Source organism: Quercus robur, chromosome 2 (genome assembly GCF_932294415.1).
Source record: "Quercus robur chromosome 2, dhQueRobu3.1, whole genome shotgun sequence".
In the NCBI taxonomy this organism is placed as follows: Eukaryota; Viridiplantae; Streptophyta; class Magnoliopsida; order Fagales; family Fagaceae; genus Quercus; species Quercus robur.
The window spans coordinates 10,983,173-11,001,823 of NC_065535.1; the positions used below are offsets into that span (position 1 = coordinate 10,983,173).

The 18,651-nt window shown below is 34.8% G+C and overlaps 1 protein-coding gene across 1 annotated transcript; it reads left to right on the plus strand.

Annotated features, from left to right (window-relative positions):
- The first annotated feature begins 10,224 nt into the window (after window positions 1-10,224).
- LOC126712326 (beta-galactosidase 5-like) lies at window positions 10,225-16,735 on the plus strand. Its single transcript, XM_050411621.1, has 19 exons — window positions 10,225-10,583; window positions 10,711-10,806; window positions 10,935-11,047; window positions 11,212-11,278; window positions 11,438-11,530; window positions 11,719-11,862; window positions 12,057-12,145; window positions 12,237-12,342; window positions 12,443-12,530; window positions 12,967-13,085; window positions 13,172-13,336; window positions 13,462-13,640; window positions 14,220-14,326; window positions 14,478-14,587; window positions 14,807-14,917; window positions 15,030-15,143; window positions 15,276-15,478; window positions 15,636-15,972; window positions 16,100-16,735. Exons 1-19 carry the CDS (start codon window positions 10,413-10,415, stop codon window positions 16,244-16,246), a joined length of 2,559 nt encoding a protein of 852 aa, XP_050267578.1. The 5' UTR covers window positions 10,225-10,412; the 3' UTR covers window positions 16,247-16,735.
- The last annotated feature ends 1,916 nt before the right edge of the window (window positions 16,736-18,651 follow it).

Below are 18,651 nucleotides of genomic sequence, written 5' to 3' on the forward strand. Positions count from 1 at the left end.
GAACTATTCAAATATTTTAATTTGAATAAAATAATTAGATGATTTTTTTAATTTTGAATTTTCAATATTAGAAGGCATGTAAAAAGGGAGGAAAATGTTAGTAGTATTTTTTTGGGTTCTTAATTTGGTCTTTTATTGTTAAATATAGAGAAACTCTTGTTTAAGTCTTTATTTGTATTTCTAAAAAAAAGAACTCTATTTGTTTAAGTTTAGAGTTGACTTATTTTGTGTCTATTTATTATCTTTTAGCTTATTTTGTTTATTCATTTTTTTTTAACTTCACTTTTTTTTCTTTTTTTTTTAAACTTCACTTTTTTAAGTATAAGTATACTTATAGCTCACATAAATATAAAAAGTCAAATAAGTTGAATTGAAATAAACTGTGTCCGTTTAGCTTGAATTTATAAGCTCAGCTTTTAACTTTTATATATAACTTTTTAAAAATTCACTTTTTACCACCTTTTTCAAAGTATAAATATATTTTACTACACTTTTAACAGTAAAACTAAATAAATTGGTCTAGCATTTTTAAGGTTTCTTTTTCTTTTCTTTTTTTTTTTTTTTTTTTTAAGTTTTTTGGCCCACAAAGAAGTCTATCTCATAACTCACAAAGATATAATTAGTTAATAACTCACACAAGGCAGAGATTATACGCGTGTGAGTGGAAATTCAATATACTGTTACATTAAAATTTTACTTAAAGTCTATTTAAGGTGTTATCTCTCTAACAATATTTAAGTTGCTAATTGTGCAATAACCTTCATTGATTCGAATTTGGTAGCAATGGATTTAGTCTTCCATTTTCTCCAAAAGGTTCTTGTCCTCTTGTGCAATTTGATCTTTGATCGATTTAGTGGGGCTTATCGATTTCTCTAATGTCATTTGGTAATGGACATATCACTCAAGAATTTCCCTTTGCTTTATTTTCATGAGTGGAAAATGGATAAGGGCACGTGTTTGGCTCATGTGGATTCCGTGGCAAATTCCATCCCGACCAGCTCACAAAAGTGGGAAAGAAGGCTAAAGTGGAACATTTTCCTAATTCTAAGGATTTAGAATTTCAAATCGGAACATCAAAGGGCAGTGGCGGAGCCACACACAAGGGTGGGGCCGTGGGGGGCCGAGGCCTCCCCAAAATTTAAAAAAATTATTTTATAGTATTTATATTATTTACATTTTAAAAAATGTAGCATGTAAAAATTGAAGTTGGCCCCTCCAAATTTTGAGTCATTTCAATGATGTTCTTAAAGGAAAAAGAAATTATATTAAAATCATATAAGTTAAGAGGTTTAACAAATTAAACCATGTAAAAAATAATAAATTTTTGTACATATTTAATAGAAGAAATACATAACTTTTGTATACTCATTAAAATTTAAAAAATGATAATTCTCTTAGTAAATTAATTTATATGTGTGTGTAGAGGTTTATCTTAACTAATATTGTAGGGACACGATTTTCGTTAACCCGGTCTTGGACGATCAGGCCCTGGCCCAAGAAGTCCCACACAATGAAGTTTGTAGAGTATGGGCTGAAGAACTCAGTTCCAGTTGGCTCAAACGGTTCGTTGCATGTTCTTAGTGGATGTAGAAACGTAAAACCAGAAAATGTATGTGAAAGTGGAAGTTCTATTCATGGACATGCTTTCATACAATGACTTCTTTCTTTTCCTTTTTCTCTCTTTTCCGCCTTTTTTCGTCCCCTCTTTTGGGGGACTCTTACATATGATATAGGCCCTCTTCTATCATCTAGGCCCTACACTTGTTGATCATCCAAACCCCCACTTGAGCACCTGTCCCATCAGTCGCCCCTACCAGTTCTTTGTGAGTTGCAGTGACCAAGGTAACACTGTTCAGGGGTCTTCTCTTCATTAATGCGGCTAGGAGAGTAGTTGTGGTGTATTTAATGTGGTGGTGACAGCCTTTGCTGAGATATTTTGGGCCTTCTTTCTTTTTATGCGTTTGGGGTGAGGGCTACAGTAATTAGGATGCATCATTAATCTGGACTTTGGGATGTCTGAGGAGGAATCACTCCTTGGACGTGTTTTCTTCGCCCAGTTGGCTTGGGCAGGGATTATGGGCCGCAACGTCTCCTCGGACAAGATCGTCCTCGAACAGGCCCAAGGCCCAGCCAACTTATTATTCTGGGCTGGTCCCCACAAATATATTAACATCACAACTTGGCCCTCCCAAACCAAAATTTCTGACTCCACCCCTGTCAAAGAGTCAGTTAATTTTGACATAAATTGAGGGAATGCTTTTCAAATTTAATCCCATTTTTTTTTATTAAAAAAAAAAAAAAGCATATAAATGAGGATAAATTTATGACCTTCCAAAGTTTTAAGTTTTAATAGTGACATTTGCAGGGATGATAAGGGTGACTTTACAACTCCAGAAGCTGAATTAACAAATACCCTTGGAAACAATTTTAATTGGATTGATTTTCTTTCAAACCATTATAGAGAAAAGTTTTTCTCTTTTAACTCATTACGGGACAATTGAGAGTTTGGTTTACTTCCAATACTTTTTTAACTGAAATCTCTTTTTATTTTAATAAGAAACTATCATATCGCCCACTAACTAAATAAAATGTGAAGATTAAAACTTACTCTCACTTACTATTGTGTATTTAAAATAAAAGGAGATTTTCAGTTAAAAAAGTAATGGAGGTAAGCCAAATTCGACAATTTAAAAGGCTATTCATGTATACATTTAATCACATAACCTACTTAATAGTTGAGTTACTTATTTAAATGATTTAATGAATCATGTAATGTGATATACATGGATGATTTTAGAAGCAATAGGTTAGAAGAAAATTTTATCCATTTAAGTTTTAGGCATTAGGAGGGTAATGATGACAAATGAGCTTGGCCTTAATATCTTACTGTACATCTAAATTTTTAAATCTTTTAAAGCCTTTTGGGAGTATTTTTTATTAAAAAGAAAATTTGTTCTTGTATGCCAATGATTACAGAATTTACTCAAGTTTATTCCTTCATCTAAAATAAAAAGACTCTCTAAAATTCCTAAATCCTAACAAACCCTGAACTTTATACCCGTAAAATTCTAAACGTTATTGACCAAACAGGTAGCCTTGACAAGTTTACATTATAAAATATTTATCTTTTCAAACCTTTTGGGGTTTTTTCTAATAGATTTTTCTTTCACTTATTTTGTTAAATATTTCTTTTTAAAAAAAACCCAATTTTGATTAAGAAGGTTCCTCCCCCCCTTTTTTTTTTCTTTTTTAATTATTAAAACAAATTTACAACTTACAAAACCTAAAAACTAGAGTAAAAACAACAGGCCTATTAGAAAAACTAGTAGGACTGTAGGAGTTGGAATCCTCAAGTCGGGAAAAAAGATAAAAATTTCATCCAAATTAAGTTAAAAGAGACGTCAAGACAATTTAGAAGACCATTTTCACATGTATCAAATCACAAGATTAATTAAATTATTTAAACAAGTCTTATAACTACTAAGTATGTATGTCAATAATGATTTTGCCAGTTTGCCTGCTAGAGAATTTTTGTTATTTTGAAAGAGTTTTTTTGTTTTTTTTTTTTTGGTAAACATTATTTTGAAAGAGTTGTTTCATATTATTACTCTACATGCCATGGCATAGATTTAATTAGTAGGTACAGTCTCTAGATATCGCTGAGGAAAGCAAAATTTTCCATCATAATAGTCAATGAATTAATTCCAGTATTAAAGTACCTCCAGGTTTGTTAGATAACTAAAATTGTTAATAATTATACCTTTTTCTTAAAGGTCAATGAATTTGATTTGCAGTGCAAGTTAATTGGCTGTCTTTAAAGTTGAGCATTACTTTTGCTTTGTGAACTGAAGGTACCAGTAGTCAGTAGATACCTTATAGTTATAGATATTAGATAGTAGCTCCAGCTAATTTTGTTGACACCATTAATTTCTCATTTAGGTGATGGGCAACAGCTAATAATAAGTGAGGATGTGTACTTATATCTACTTCATGTAAATTTATTCTTTAAGCTTTTGATTAACACCTATAAACTTTGTCCATGTACCTTTGTCATTCACTTCTTGAAAAAGATAAATAAAGCAAAGGAAGTCAAGTCATTCATGCAAAACAAAATTAGGTGAAAAATATGGCAACAATACAAACTACCAAGGGAAAAGGAAGATTCAAAGAAACCCTCACAACACGTTTTGTTCTTTTATTTTATTTTTTATATTGTAAAGAATTTAAAGAAAGAGATAGTACATGGGCCTCATTGTCAAGCACTTCAATTCTATTAATTGGTTTTTGAAAAAGGGGTTTGGTAATGGTATATGCCATGTTAAAAAAATGATGCCGACATTGTGTTCACAAACGTAAAAACACACCAAGTTGTAAAGACCAGCAACTCTCAGATTTTGGTCACTTATTTTAATTTTTTGAATTGAAGGAATCTTTTCTTTTCTTTTTCTTTTTTTTGCTCCTGGGCATTGAATGAAACAATAAAAAAGACAAGTTCCTTATAGAATTGTCGTGAAGTAAAAAAATTATAGAATTCAGTGTGTGTTTGGATAGAACTTATTTTGCTGAAACTGAAAACTGAAAACTGAAAACACTGTAGCAAAATAATTTTTAAATGTGTGAATAGTGCTGTGGGACCCATTTTTAATGAAAAAATTGATAAAAAATGAAATTTGTGGGTCCGTGAACAGTGCATATATGCACTGTTCACGGTAGGAAGTCAACATTTGCGGTTACTGTTCATTGAACAGTAACCGCAAAACGCGTGAAAACCAAAACGCGTGAAAACCAAAAAAAAAAAAAAAAAAAAAAGAAAGGAACAAAACGCAGCTCCAAACGCAGAAGCTGAAAGCAAACAGACCCTCAATGTCATCTTGGCATGGTCTGGATCCTGGACATTTTAAAATTCAAAAACAATGGTATGGTCAATTGCAAAATAATCTGCAATTAATGCTCTCTTATGATAATACAATTTGTTAAAAAAAATTGCATTACTATTATATAAAAAAATAGTCCAAAATCAATAATTTTAGGCAAAGATTTTTTTTTAGAATCAGCAAAGAGATTTTAATTACCACCGTACCGCAAGAATGTGGCTTTCTAGTAGGAGTCTTTATCTCACTTCACATGATACTTGACAGGAGTTAAGTGGTTCAAATAGTGGCACTTCAACGAATGTGTTCTGCCCACGATAATAGTCTCGTCAAGGCCCCAATAATACATGTGATAACGTGATATTACTTATTATCGTCACGTAACGTTAGGCTGACAAGTCCATATCATAAATCCCTATTTCTGTTCACAAAAATAAATAAATAAATAAATAAATAATTTAAATGAACGCATCAGACAAAAATTTAAGATAAGGAGGGACTACAGTATGACAAAAATTTAACATAGGGTACCATTTCTTGAATGAGAGTAAAAGGAGTGAGAATGAAGGAAGAGCACTAAAAAAATGTAAAGAAACTTACTTTCATAATTAAAGAAGACAAATAAAGAAAGATGTAATAAATACATAAAAGGATCCGAAGTTTGCTCTACAAATAATGGACTACGGTCGAAGAAGAAGAAGAATCCCACGTTATTCGAGCAATGGCATGGCCCCCGCTGTCTTAGGGTTGTGCTCTTCGGCCAGCCTGTGTACCTTTTCTTTGTTGGAGATCTAAAGAGAGACAAGGCAGACATTTGCTTTGTGTTTTTAAAGATATCTACAAGTAAGGTGTAGGTGGCTTGGAGGGTAGGTCATTATCGTCCAATTAAGGAGGTACATGTGGATGATTCATCGTGTCCTTTTTGGTATTAGTCTTTGTTTATTTGTCCAAAACAAAGGGAGTTACCTACTTACCCAAGGTACAAACTCTTTTTTCACTCATTGATATAATCAATTGTAACTAATTGGGTCAATATCATTTTCATATGGTTCTATCGTAAGCACAATTTTTTTTTTTTTTTACATATTAATTATAATTTATCATTTCAATTAATTGTAAAATCTTGTATGAATAAGTGTATGTCTCTAGCCAAGAATCATGTAACTTAACTGGTTGGCACATTTTGTTATTTCCAACAAATACATTAAGGTCAAGGAATTTGTAATTCAACTAGTTGACATCTTTTAGTGTATTGGCATAAATTTACCTATATTTGTTTCCCTATTAGGATAAGAACCTATTTTTCTTATTCTGTCTAACCACTTTACTTTTTCACTCACGCCAGACTCCTAACCAAAACAAAAGAGTTACCCACTCACCCTAGGTACAAACTCCTTTCAATTAGGGAGGTACATGTGGTTAATTGATCATGTCCCTTTTTGAATTAGTCTTGTTTATTTGTCGAAAACAAAAAGAGTTACCCACTTAACCTAGGCACAAACTCCTTTCTCACTCATTGATATAATAATTGAAATTAATTGGGTCAATATCATTTTCACATGGTTCCATCATAAATATTAGTATTTTTTTTTATTTACATATTAATTGCAATTTATCATCTCAATTAATTGTGAAATCATGTATGAATAAGTGTATGTCTCAAACCAAGAGTCATGTAATTCAACTAATTAGCACATTTTGTTGCTTCCAACAAAACATCAAGGTCAAGGGATTTATAACTCAACTAGTTGACATTTTTTAGAGCATCACCATCAGATGTGCTAAATGTGCCAAATGCCAACTATTTGGCACATTTGGCATACCAAACACCAAAAACCTCTTTTATAAGATATACAAAATCTCATAAAATTTGCCACATGTGAATAGTACCGTAGCAAATTTGCAACGATACGGACGAAGAATGGTATATGGGTTAATAATTTTTTATTCTCTTTTCTCTCTCCTCTCTCTTCACTTATTCTTTTCTCTTCTCTCTCACCGGTTCTCTCTCACCGATTCCCTCTTTTCTCTTCACATTTGGTGAGATTTTTTTTCTTCTTTAATTTAAGATCAGTTTGACGGTGGCCGTTATCACCAGAGGCGCAAGCAGCATGGGCGAGGCTCGCGAGTTCGCTGCTCACGGTGGCCACGGCTTGTGAGTTTGCCGCTCACGACACACAAGCCATCGCCATCGCCGACGTCCAAGACGAGAAGGGCCATCGTCATCGTCATCGCTCTCCAATCTCACCGATCTCTTTCTCTCTTTCTTTTGGTGGTTGGTTGTTTTGATTGTTGTTGGTTGGCTGATTTTGATTAATGGTGGTAGGTCAATCAGGTTGTGGGTGTGAGATTTGGGATGGCTATGAGATTTGGGATGGTCTCAGATCGGGTTGTGGGCTGTGGGAGTGAGATTGGGTTGTGGGTGTGAGATTTGTGGCTATGTAGTGTTTGTTTGAGGTTTTTTTTTTTTTTTGGTGGTAGCAGTGGCTGATATTGGTGGTCGATTTTTGATCTGTGGGGGTGGCCGGTGGTTGTGGGCTGTGGTGGTTGATCTGCGGGTGTGGGTTGTTGTTGATGATGGTGATGATAGGGGGGAGATAATATATTATTTTAATGTGTAGTAAATATTATTTTAATGTATAGAATTAAATGATAGAATATCTGATAAATAGAATATTGTAAAATGATGTGGTAAAATAATAAAGTAAGTCTTTGGTGTGGCAAAATGGCATAAATTATGCCATAGCTGCTGTAGATGCTCTTAGTGTATTAAAATATAATTTGTCATGCATTTTTTTATTATATCTCTCACCATTCAAAATACCAAATTTTCTTTATTACAGTTTACCAAGACACAAAAACAATAAATAAATGAAATAGGGATTGAATAATGCACTCTAAAAATAGGGAACAACTGTAGTCTATAACAAAACCCCAAAACATGGAAGAGGTATGTAAGCTGATGTGGGGTGATTAATTTTTGGGTTTCCTTCACTATTTTGTTTCCTTACCTTATTTTAAGGAGCTTGCTGCCAATGCTCTTTTAGTTTTTGTAAGCTTAAAATCCAAAGACAATTGTAACTTTGCTACCTCTAGTGAGGCTCTCTCTCCAAAAATTCACTTTCAATATGTTATCCTCTAAAGAGGATATTATCATTGTGTATTAGGTACTTGATTTTTTTAGTGCGCTAACTCTTTTGTGACCTGGTCTAGAGGATCTTAGTCGGCCTTACTCAGCAATAGAGGAAATTCTAGCCGACATTTAAACTTTTTTTTTTTTTTATAGAAATAAATAAACACACAAGAAAAAGGGAAAGATGTTGTAACATAAAAATACATCACAACTCTAACCTAGGTTTTATTAGAAATCCAATTTTTTCCAAAATCTTCCACATGTCCCGTGAATATATACAAAAACGCCCCCATCACATTATCCAAAAAATACACTTATATGATGAAAAAAATTTAAAACATTTTTGCGGTATATATATAGTCCTACATATATCCAAACATATAAGACTAAGTGAAGCCCGTGAGTGTAAATACAAGACACCATCAGTTAATTCCAAACCGAAAGAGAAAGAACACTTAAAAAAACTAAAAAGAAAAAAACAACAGAACGTGGTGAATGAATGACAGGTCCAGATGTCGTTGATCCAAGAATGAATGAAGATTGAAGAGGTTAAAAAACAAAAGGGTGGAAGACTCATCACATGGCAGCAACCCCATGGCCATGAGGCACAGACAAGGCTGGACAAACTTGATCACGAAAGATTAAAAATTTGTCATAACGAAAAACAATTTTACACGATAGGGATGATGCCATATGCAAACAATACAACTTTACACAATGGGTTCCGGTTTACGACCTTTAGGAAAGTCACGTCAAACTGTATATAATAGAAAAATGTATCAAATTCACCTATTTAAATTTAAAAATTACATATATCAATTAATCTATTGGCATAATTTACTTCAAGTAAGAGAGAGATATGACAGGAGATAATAATGAAAAAAAGAAAATAATATTTTAATAAAATATAGTATAAAATAGACAATTTAATGTTGGAGTCAAATTTACCTATTTAAATTTAAAAACTACATATATCAATCAATCAATCTATTGGCAAAATTTACTTCACCTCGTGAGGAAGAGAGAGATATGACTGGAGATAATAAAAAAAAATTTTGGTAAGAAAATAATATTTTAATGAAATGCAGTGTAAAATAAATAATTTAATGTTAGGTATTTTGAAAAGTGAGTATATAAATTAAAAAATGTAGTTTTTTATACTAAAATAAAAAAATTGCACTAGATGCGAATGCTCTTAGTGTTAATTTGAAAATTACTTATTTTTTGTAATTTATTTGCAAAGTGTTTGTAGAAAAAATATAAGTTTTATTAACTTTTATGTTAAATAATAATAAAAAAAAGCTAAAAATTTGTTTATCTATAAAAGGCTAAGACAAAACATAAAGTAAAACCTTTTTTCAACAATTCCAAACACGCAGTCATTATCCCACTAACATTTAAATCTAATCCTCAGGCTCCAATTACTCTGATTAGAAGAAAATTGTGTGTATATAGATGTACAAACGATGAAATATCTCAAACATCTTTTGGGTCACCCATTTTGTCCTCTGTTAGGTGGACACATACAAACATCAGTTTCAATGATTTTGCACCATGCGAAAAAACATGCATTAAATATCTCTAGTGATTAGCACTTGTCAACAATTTTTAAGAACTTTTTAATTGTTGAGTTAGAGTTATAATCCAATAATATTAGTCCCATATGGTGCAAGGTGTTTATGATTCGAATTTCACTTTTGCTAATTTTAATTAATAGATAACAATTACCAAGGGTTATATGTCTGAATTAACATCTCATCGTACATAAAGGATTTGAGAGTCTAAGAAGAAAATAGTTCAGCTACAAAATTAGCTATATATTGTAATTATTTCTGAAAAAAAAAAAAAAAAAAAAGGCTAATAAATAACCATTATTTTATGGTTCAATTATATATTTAGTTCCCCATTTTGACTTTCATTTGAAACTTATTATTATGCATAAAAATGTTTTGCTTTAGATTTTATATTGTTTCAAAAATATATTTATCATTATGATAGATGGAAACTTGTTCATGTGATAACGGAATTCATGACATATCATTATCTGTTTCATGAAATTTATTTGATAATAATATAATATAAAGAAGAAATTTTAAAACAAAAATGATAAATTGAGTTACAACTCACAAATGTTCAATTTTACCTTATTTTATTTTTAAACTTTAACATTTAAAAGTTGTACTTCACTACTTGTACTGAGCTGACAGTAGTAGTATTTAATGAAGTAGGAGAAGCCCAAAGTGTTGCCATTGTTGCACAGTAGTAGTAGCTAGATCACAGAAGCTCAGTCTCAGAGCTTCTTTATCTCACTCCGTTCCCCACACCACACACACATTTCGCCACTCTGAGCTCCGCTTTCAAAATTTTCAATCCACATAGTTTGAAAGAGAGAGAGAAAGAGAGAAGATATGGAAACTCACTCGGTTTCCAAGCTACTGATCTTGCTTTTAATGGTCTTGTATCATGGTTCTGAGCTGACACAATGCAGTGTCACCTACGATAAGAAGGCTATTCTCATCAATGGCCAAAGAAGAATTCTCATCTCTGGTTCCATTCACTATCCCAGAAGCACTCCTGAAGTATATCCCTAACCTTTCTTTTTTTTCTTTTTGCTTTTTTCTTTGAATTCATCTAAAAGAAGTGGTTTGTTTGTGGATTTTTGTGACTGTTTGGACTTTTTGTGTAATGGGTTTTGTAATTGTTTAGATGTGGGAAGACCTTATTCAGAAGGCTAAAGATGGAGGCTTGGATGTCATAGACACTTATGTGTTTTGGAATGTTCATGAACCTTCTCCTGGCAATGTACCATTCTTGATCTGCACCATTTCTTACTTCCACTTTGTTTTGGTCTCTTCTCTTCACTTTACACTTCATATGTTTTGAACTTTTAGTTCTAAGCCTTTTCCTTTTTGTGTGAACTTGGTTTTTAGTATAATTTTGAGGGCAGGAATGATCTGGTACGGTTCATTAAGACAGTGCAGAAAGTAGGGCTCTATGCTCATCTCCGCATTGGACCTTATGTTTGTGCAGAATGGAATTTTGGGTACCTATTAACTTCCACTTTTGTTTTATTTTTTTGTTTTGGCTAAGATCTACATGTGTAACATGTTTTCTATCTTTATGGCAAAGTAAATGCTTGATGTTAGATTTTTTTTTCCAAAGTTTGTATGAGTGGTTGATTTGGCTGTCATTCTCTATTTGATACAGGGGATTCCCTGTTTGGTTGAAGTATGTTCCTGGTATGAGCTTCAGAACAGATAATGAGCCTTTCAAGGTTTTTCTTCCTCTACTTCCCTCAGTTGTTTCCTGAAAATTCGAGGCCTAATCTGATATGTCAAATTGAAGTGAAAAAAAAGAAGAAAGGAACATAGTAACAATTATGACGCTCATGTTGGTTTAATAATTAAAATTGTGTAAATGTTTTTTCATGAAGACGGCAATGCAAGGGTTCACCCAGAAGATTGTCCAGATGATGAAGAATGAAAGGCTATTTGCTTCGCAAGGCGGTCCCATTATCCTTTCTCAGGTATGGCTTCTTGACATATGGCCTTGTAAAGTTTTAGGTCCTGTGTATCTGTTTTGATGGATGTCAAGATATGTGTGGTAGGCAGTAGCAACTTTTGAGTTTTGGCCAACAATGGATTTGGCATTGATAGCAGTGAATGGTTCTTGTATGAACTGATTTGCAGTATATTCTTCTTCTGCTTTGCATAGATTGAGAACGAGTATGGGCCTGAAAGCAAGGCACTTGGAGCTGCTGGCCATGCGTATATAAATTGGGCGGCAAAGATGGCTGTTGGATTGAATACAGGAGTCCCATGGGTGATGTGCAAGGAAGACGATGCCCCAGACCCTGTGGTGAGCTCTTCTTTTCTTCTTACATGCTGGACCTACCTATTCCATTGTTACTTTGAAATTTGGCTATAGTATTATAGACTTTTGGAATAGTTTTAAATCTTGAAGATTAACTTGCAGTTAAAATTTCTTGCATAACTAATCCTTTTAACTCATCTGAAAATTCTGAGTTTGGTCTCTCCATATCTTGACTACAGATAAATGCGTGTAACGGTTTTTACTGTGATGCTTTCTCTCCCAATAAAGGTTACAAACCTACCATGTGGACTGAGGCTTGGAGTGGCTGGTAAATAAGTGCTTTGGGTACATTTGAAGCTGACAGTATGAATGCAAACATACTCCTCTGATTTCCCCGCTCTCCCTCTCTTAATGATTAGGTTCACAGAGTTTGGTGGCACAATTCACCAACGACCAGTTCAAGATTTGGCATTTGGTGTTGCTCGTTTCATACAAAAGGGTGGCTCATACATAAACTACTACATGGTTTGTTATCTTGTGTGAATCAGTTCTCTGTTTTAAAAATGACTAGTTTTTCCTGTCACTAAATTTGAGGTCTTAGTCAATGACTTCTGGCTTGTGACAGTATCACGGAGGAACAAACTTTGGACGCACTGCTGGAGGTCCATTCATTACAACAAGTTATGACTATGATGCCCCAATTGATGAGTATGGTGAGAAAGCTGAGCTCAAATTCATCATTATAAATTTTCTTAAGATTTTTGTGATGCTTTAAATGTATTCACCATGTAGGCATGCCTAGCAAGAAATTTCATTAATGACCCACAAACCCATGGATTAATTATGTATTTTGCAAGTGATTTCTAAGGTTTCCAAACTACACCAAATAATTCTTTTCTTGTTTTCCCAAATGAATATGTTTCCCTGAACTCAAATTCATTGTGACATTAGTCCAAGAATTCAAATGACTTCCAAATATTGTTCAGAATATGTTGCCACATCTTGCATTCAAACAAGACTTCTATATTCTATCCTGCTTTGAGTTCATTACTTTTTGGATCCTGATTCCTTCCCTGTAAAAATAGCACTTTGGTAATGTCAATTTATATTTTGTAACTCTTAGTCACAACTAACTATGACTGTGTTTAGGTTTGATCAGGCAACCAAAATATGGTCATTTGAAGGAGCTTCATCGAGCTATTAAGCTATGTGAACAGGCTTTAGTTTCTTCAGATCCTGTTGTTACTTCTTTAGGAACCTATCAGCAGGTCAGCTATTTCTCTTAGCTGGAAAATCCATGTCAATACTAACTTTGGCAATGGAAATGCTTAACTCAATTATGGTCATCTCCCAGGCTCATGTATTCTCTTCAGGGAGAGGACGGTGTGCAGCTTTTCTTGCAAACTACCACACAACTTCTGCTGCTAGGATACTATTCAATAACATGCATTACGATTTGCCTCCTTGGTCAATTAGCATCCTTCCTGACTGCAGAAACGCTGTATTTAATACTGCAAGGGTAAGTAAAGTTCTTGCTTTCATCTCAATCCATGTCAGAAGGAAAAACAACTAATGTGTTGGAGTAGGTTATTTTATGCTTTGTTTTTTCAGACAAAGGACTGATACAATTGTCCTGTCAAAAAGGTGGGAGTTCAAACTTCACAGATGCAAATGTTGCCTACCGATTCTGAATTGCTCTCATGGGAGACTTATGGTGAAGATATTTCTTCTCTAGTGGACCAGTCATCAATGACAACTGTTGGACTCTTGGAGCAAGTAAATGTTACCAGAGACTCGAGTGACTATCTATGGTACATAACCAGGTGAGCTGCTACATCATCCAATTCATGAATACTTATCCCCTAATTTGTCAATTAGTAGTTTAATGGATCTCAAAGCCCTAAATAATGTTTTCACATTAGTGAATTAAGAGATTCCCAAGGTATCATGAAAGAACATCTTAAATTAAAAGTAAATGGGAGAATGGGCATTTATTTTCTATCTCTAAGTTTTATTAATATTTTGTGAAATTACAATGTGACCTGACTGTGGCTTCCACAATCCATATAAGTGCGTTTAGTTTCGCTCTTCATTACTATAGATTGGTTGTGTAACACAATGAATAAGGAATTGGTGAGAAATTGAGGGTTGGAACGGGGGAGAGAGATGAAATGGAAGATAGCTCAAGCGTTGCAGGGCTTGCAGAAACAATTTTATATTTAAAAGTCTTCCCTCCACTTTCTGGCCTACTAACATATACTCAATTTACTCTTTACACTGTACAGAGATTCACCTAGAGTGCACATGTTCTGACTGCCAATGTGATCTATTCTTGATTTTGGCCTTTTTTAATTAATATTGAAAAAGCTTTGTATAATTTTCTAGTTTGGATGTCATTTCAGTGTTGACGTTAATCCGTCAGAATCATTTCTGCGAGGACAAAAGCCCACTCTTAGCGTGCAGTCAGCTGGGCATGCTGTTCACGTATTCATCAATGGGCAATATTCAGGTTTGTTGAATTTAACCTTAGTAATTGACTTGAAGCCCAGCCAAAATGAAATATTGTCTTTTGCTAGTGGACTAGTACTTCAAATTTAGTACCTGCATACTCTCACACCAGAAAATTTAGTTTGGTAATGTCGTGTTATAACTTGTTACAGGGTCGACCTTTGGGACCAGGGAGCAGAGGCAATTCACATTTACTGGATCCGTCAACCTGCATGCTGGAACAAATAAAATTGCACTACTCAGTATAGCTGTGGGATTACCGGTTAGTGCCCCATCCATGACTTTGTCCAAATGCAAATCTGGCAGTTTAATCATTTGTCAAACTGCAAGTTAACTGGTCCATTCTCCTAATCTTCGGGTCATTTAACATGGGGCTGCAGAAGCTCTTCCGGACTTGACCCAACTAGATCATTAACATGGCAAAAGCATAAGCCATTAAGTTATTTCAGGTACTGACTTCTAAATTTCTGTGTTGTTGAAGAATGTCGGATTCCATTATGAGACATGGAAAACAGGAATCCTTGGTCCAGTGTTGCTACATGGTCTTGACAAGGGGCAAAGAGACTTATCATGGCAGAAATGGTCCTACCAGGTCAGACAGAGCAGTTATATGAACACAAATGCAGGAACATCTTATTCAGTTATTTGTTTATGTTTTGTCTTGATCCCAAAAGTTTTAGTCTCACAGTATCTTCTGTATACAGGTTGGCCTAAAAGGAGAGGCAATGAATTTGGTCTCTCCTAATGGAGCCTCGTCTGTTGATTGGATCCGAGGATCACTAGCTACGCAAAGCCATCAGCCTCTGACATGGTATAAGGTAGGAGAACAACAAATACATATTAAAAGAAAAGTGGGGTGGGGGTGGGGGGAGGGGAGGAGGAGGAACAAGACAAAATATTTAGTTTTACAGACGAGTTCAGTTAGAAGCTAAATAAATTGGTAATTGCAGGCTTATATCAATGCACCTAAAGGAAATGAGCCACTGGCTTTAGACATGCGGAGCATGGGAAAGGGTCAAGTGTGGATCAATGGACAGAGCATAGGAAGATACTGGATGGCGTATGCAAAAGGCGATTGCAATACTTGTAGCTACTCTGGGACATTCAGGCCCACAAAATGCCAACTTGGTTGTGACCAACCAACCCAAAGATGGTATTAGATTCTTAGTCGCTGCTTATCAAAACATTTAACATAGCAATTAAATCTTTATACCTGCCCTCAAAGATCGCAATTTGGGCAAAAGGCAAGCTGAGCTTGGTTCATTAGACATTTCTTCATACTTCTTTAACTTACGTTATGTATTATTCAGGTATCATGTTCCAAGGTCCTGGTTAAAGCCAACACAAAATTTGTTGGTAGTTTTTGAGGAACTTGGTGGGGATGTATCAAAGATTTCTCTTGTGCGGAGATCAGTGACACGTGTTTGTGCTGATACATCTGAGCACCACCCAACTATTGAGAATTTTAGTACTGAGGGCCATGGTGAACCAAAAATGCTTCACCAGGCCAAGGTTCACTTGCGCTGTGCAGCAGGAGAGTCCATATCAACTATTAAATTTGCAAGTTTTGGGACTCCTTCCGGAACTTGTGGAAGTTTCCAAAAGGGAACCTGCCATGCACCAAACTCTCTTGAAGTTGTAAAAAAGGCACTTCCTCAACTGCAATCTTTATTTTTTTCTGTAATATATGTGATCTAGTTGTGGTTTTATAAACTTGCAAATCTTCTGTTAAAAAAAATTGTACTATCATCTCTTAACGTCATGTATTTCACAGAAATGCATGGGGCAGGAGAGTTGCTTGGTTACCATATCAAATACTACCTTTGGGGCGGATCCATGTCCTGCCATGTTGAAGCGATTATCAGTGGAAGCTACTTGTTCTTCAGCGAGTACAGGCACCGAAACCAATTCAAGGAGATGAGAACACTGTAAAAAGCAGGTAGAAACTTTCTGGTGAAATTATCATAGCCTGCATATGACAAGAAGCAATTAAGCGTGAAATGAAGAACAAGAATGGTAATATTACAGGAAAAGAACTTTCAATATCATGATTAATGCGGGATTCAACGAGTTACATATAGATAGGGGTATCTCATCTAGGCAATATTTTTCCTTTTTCTGGAAAATATGCTTCTGCAATTACTTTGTGGTGGATGGGCAAGGTTCAGTAAGGGATTGGTGACCAAAAATTATTCCTTGTTTTATGCCAAGCTACAAATAATCTGTGATTCTTTGGCGATATAAGAAATTATTTATGGGTAGTAAAAGGTAATAGTTAAGCACAATTGGTATTGAGTATTAGTAAAATATATGCTTCAAGAGCGATTATTGTGTAAAGACACAAGCGCTTCCACTGAATTGTAAGTTACATTTCACTTATTAATGTATGATACTACATTGCCATCTTAAAGATTTGTACTAGTAAACACTCTCCTTCCTATTAACAAAACATCTTTTTCCTTACTTCTCCCTACTTCAATGGAAATAGGGGGAAATTGCCATTTCACCGCTGCTCCTTAGCAACTGCCTTTTGCCTAACATGGACTTAACTAATAGACAATCTGATTTGGTGGCTGAAATTTTGTGTTGGATCATGGATGGCCTGATATGATATATCTACAAAGTTATTAACAACAGTATGTCAGGCACAACCCCAAAATCTTGACATCTAAATAGGTTTGTGGCTTACTTTCAAGCCCAATTCAGCCTATTTTCTCATCAAATAAATATATTCAAAATGCTTTAATAACTAGTTGTTCAATACAGAATTATAATATAACCCAGTTGAAGTCTTCAGCTCCATTAAGAGATTTGTGTACTGTAGCAATCTTAAGCCCTCTTAAATCCAACTGTAACTAGCATAGGGAGGCCCTGCCTGTAATGTCTTTTTCTTCTTACATTGAGAATAGAAGTGGGCTGTAATGACTCTGCCCCAACTGTGTAGATATTGTCCGCTTTGGGACCTATACCCCTCACAGTTTTGTTCTCTCTCACTGTTGGAAAAGGCTTCTACATATTAAAGGAAGGTCATTCTTTATAAGCACATCCACATGTGCTTCCTTAGACGATGTGAGATTTCATGAAATGCAAGACCCCCTACCTCCCTTATGGGCACACACGTCCTCGCATGTGGGGCCCATACTTCTGGCTAGGGCATGCCCTTACGGGCACACACGTCCTCGCATGTGGAGCCCATACTTTTGGCTAGAACATGGCTCTGATACCAGTAAATACTCAATGTGGGACTCATCACACATTCACACAATCAATCAAATTGGGGCATCATAATCTCTCTCACTTAAATCCCTAATGTCCTCATTAAGGTCCACTTTGTGGGGTAGTGTCTCCGAGCTCACACAGGATTATTGAGCCAGCTCTGATATCATATGTAACGACCCAAGAAAAAGCGTAACAATTGACGCTCCTTGTAATTGTTAATAAAGTCCAGATTTACCCAATGAATACCTAATATGGGACTCATCACACTCTCACACATATTATACAATCAATCAAATTGGACATCACAATCTCCCCCACTTAAATTCCTAATGTTTTCGTTAGGACCCACTTTGTAGGGTAGTGTCTTTGAGCTCACATGAGATTACTGGGCCGGCTCTAATACCATATGTAACAACCCAAGGAAAAGTACTAGCCACATCTGCACTATACCTCAAAAAGATTAGTCACAATTAAGGCTCATTGTAATTGTTAATAAAACCCAAATCTATCCAGAAAATATCCGATGTGGGACTCATTACACATTCACACACATCACATAATCAATCAAATTGGAATATCACAGGGACACTAAAATGATGGCCTTCCCTAATGCAACTAGCTTGGGTTACAAACTTGCAATTAGTTTGGTAAAGAAATGTGTTCCTGAACATTATTTATTTCTATTAGCATTTATCATAAGAGTAATGCTAGAGATATATAAAGTCTCACAACTTTTGTCACAATTCACCATGTAGCGAGTTGTGATCTATAATACAATAATTGAGTTGTGACAATAGTTATAAGACCTCTTGTGTGACTTGCGTCCCTAGCATTTTCCTTATCATTATCCATTATCCAGTCCTCTTTACTGCTATCACATGGGCCATCCTAGAGTGAAACTGAGTATCCTTTCCCTTTGTCAATACTCAATAGGAGCTTTGGGGCCTGGCTGGCCCATACAATAATGCCTTCCTTACTCGTTACTGTTTTTTTTTTTTTTTGATAAATTCCTTACTCGTTACTTTAGCCTTATGTTTCATGTTCTTTCATCTTCCACTTTATTGGTCAATATTGGAATTTACTTCTGCTGTCCTTCCACAAAGACTT

Excerpts from the sequence above, each read along its gene's own strand:
- LOC126712326 (XM_050411621.1), top strand. The coding sequence starts at position 10,413 with ATGGAAACTCACTCGGTTTCCAAGCTACTGATCTTGCTTTTAATGGTC. Across the intron at positions 10,584-10,710 it reads ATCCCAGAAGCACTCCTGAA|ATGTGGGAAGACCTTATTCA; the intron begins GTATATCCCTAA and ends GTAATTGTTTAG. Across the intron at positions 12,531-12,966 it reads TGCCCCAATTGATGAGTATG|GTTTGATCAGGCAACCAAAA; the intron begins GTGAGAAAGCTG and ends GACTGTGTTTAG.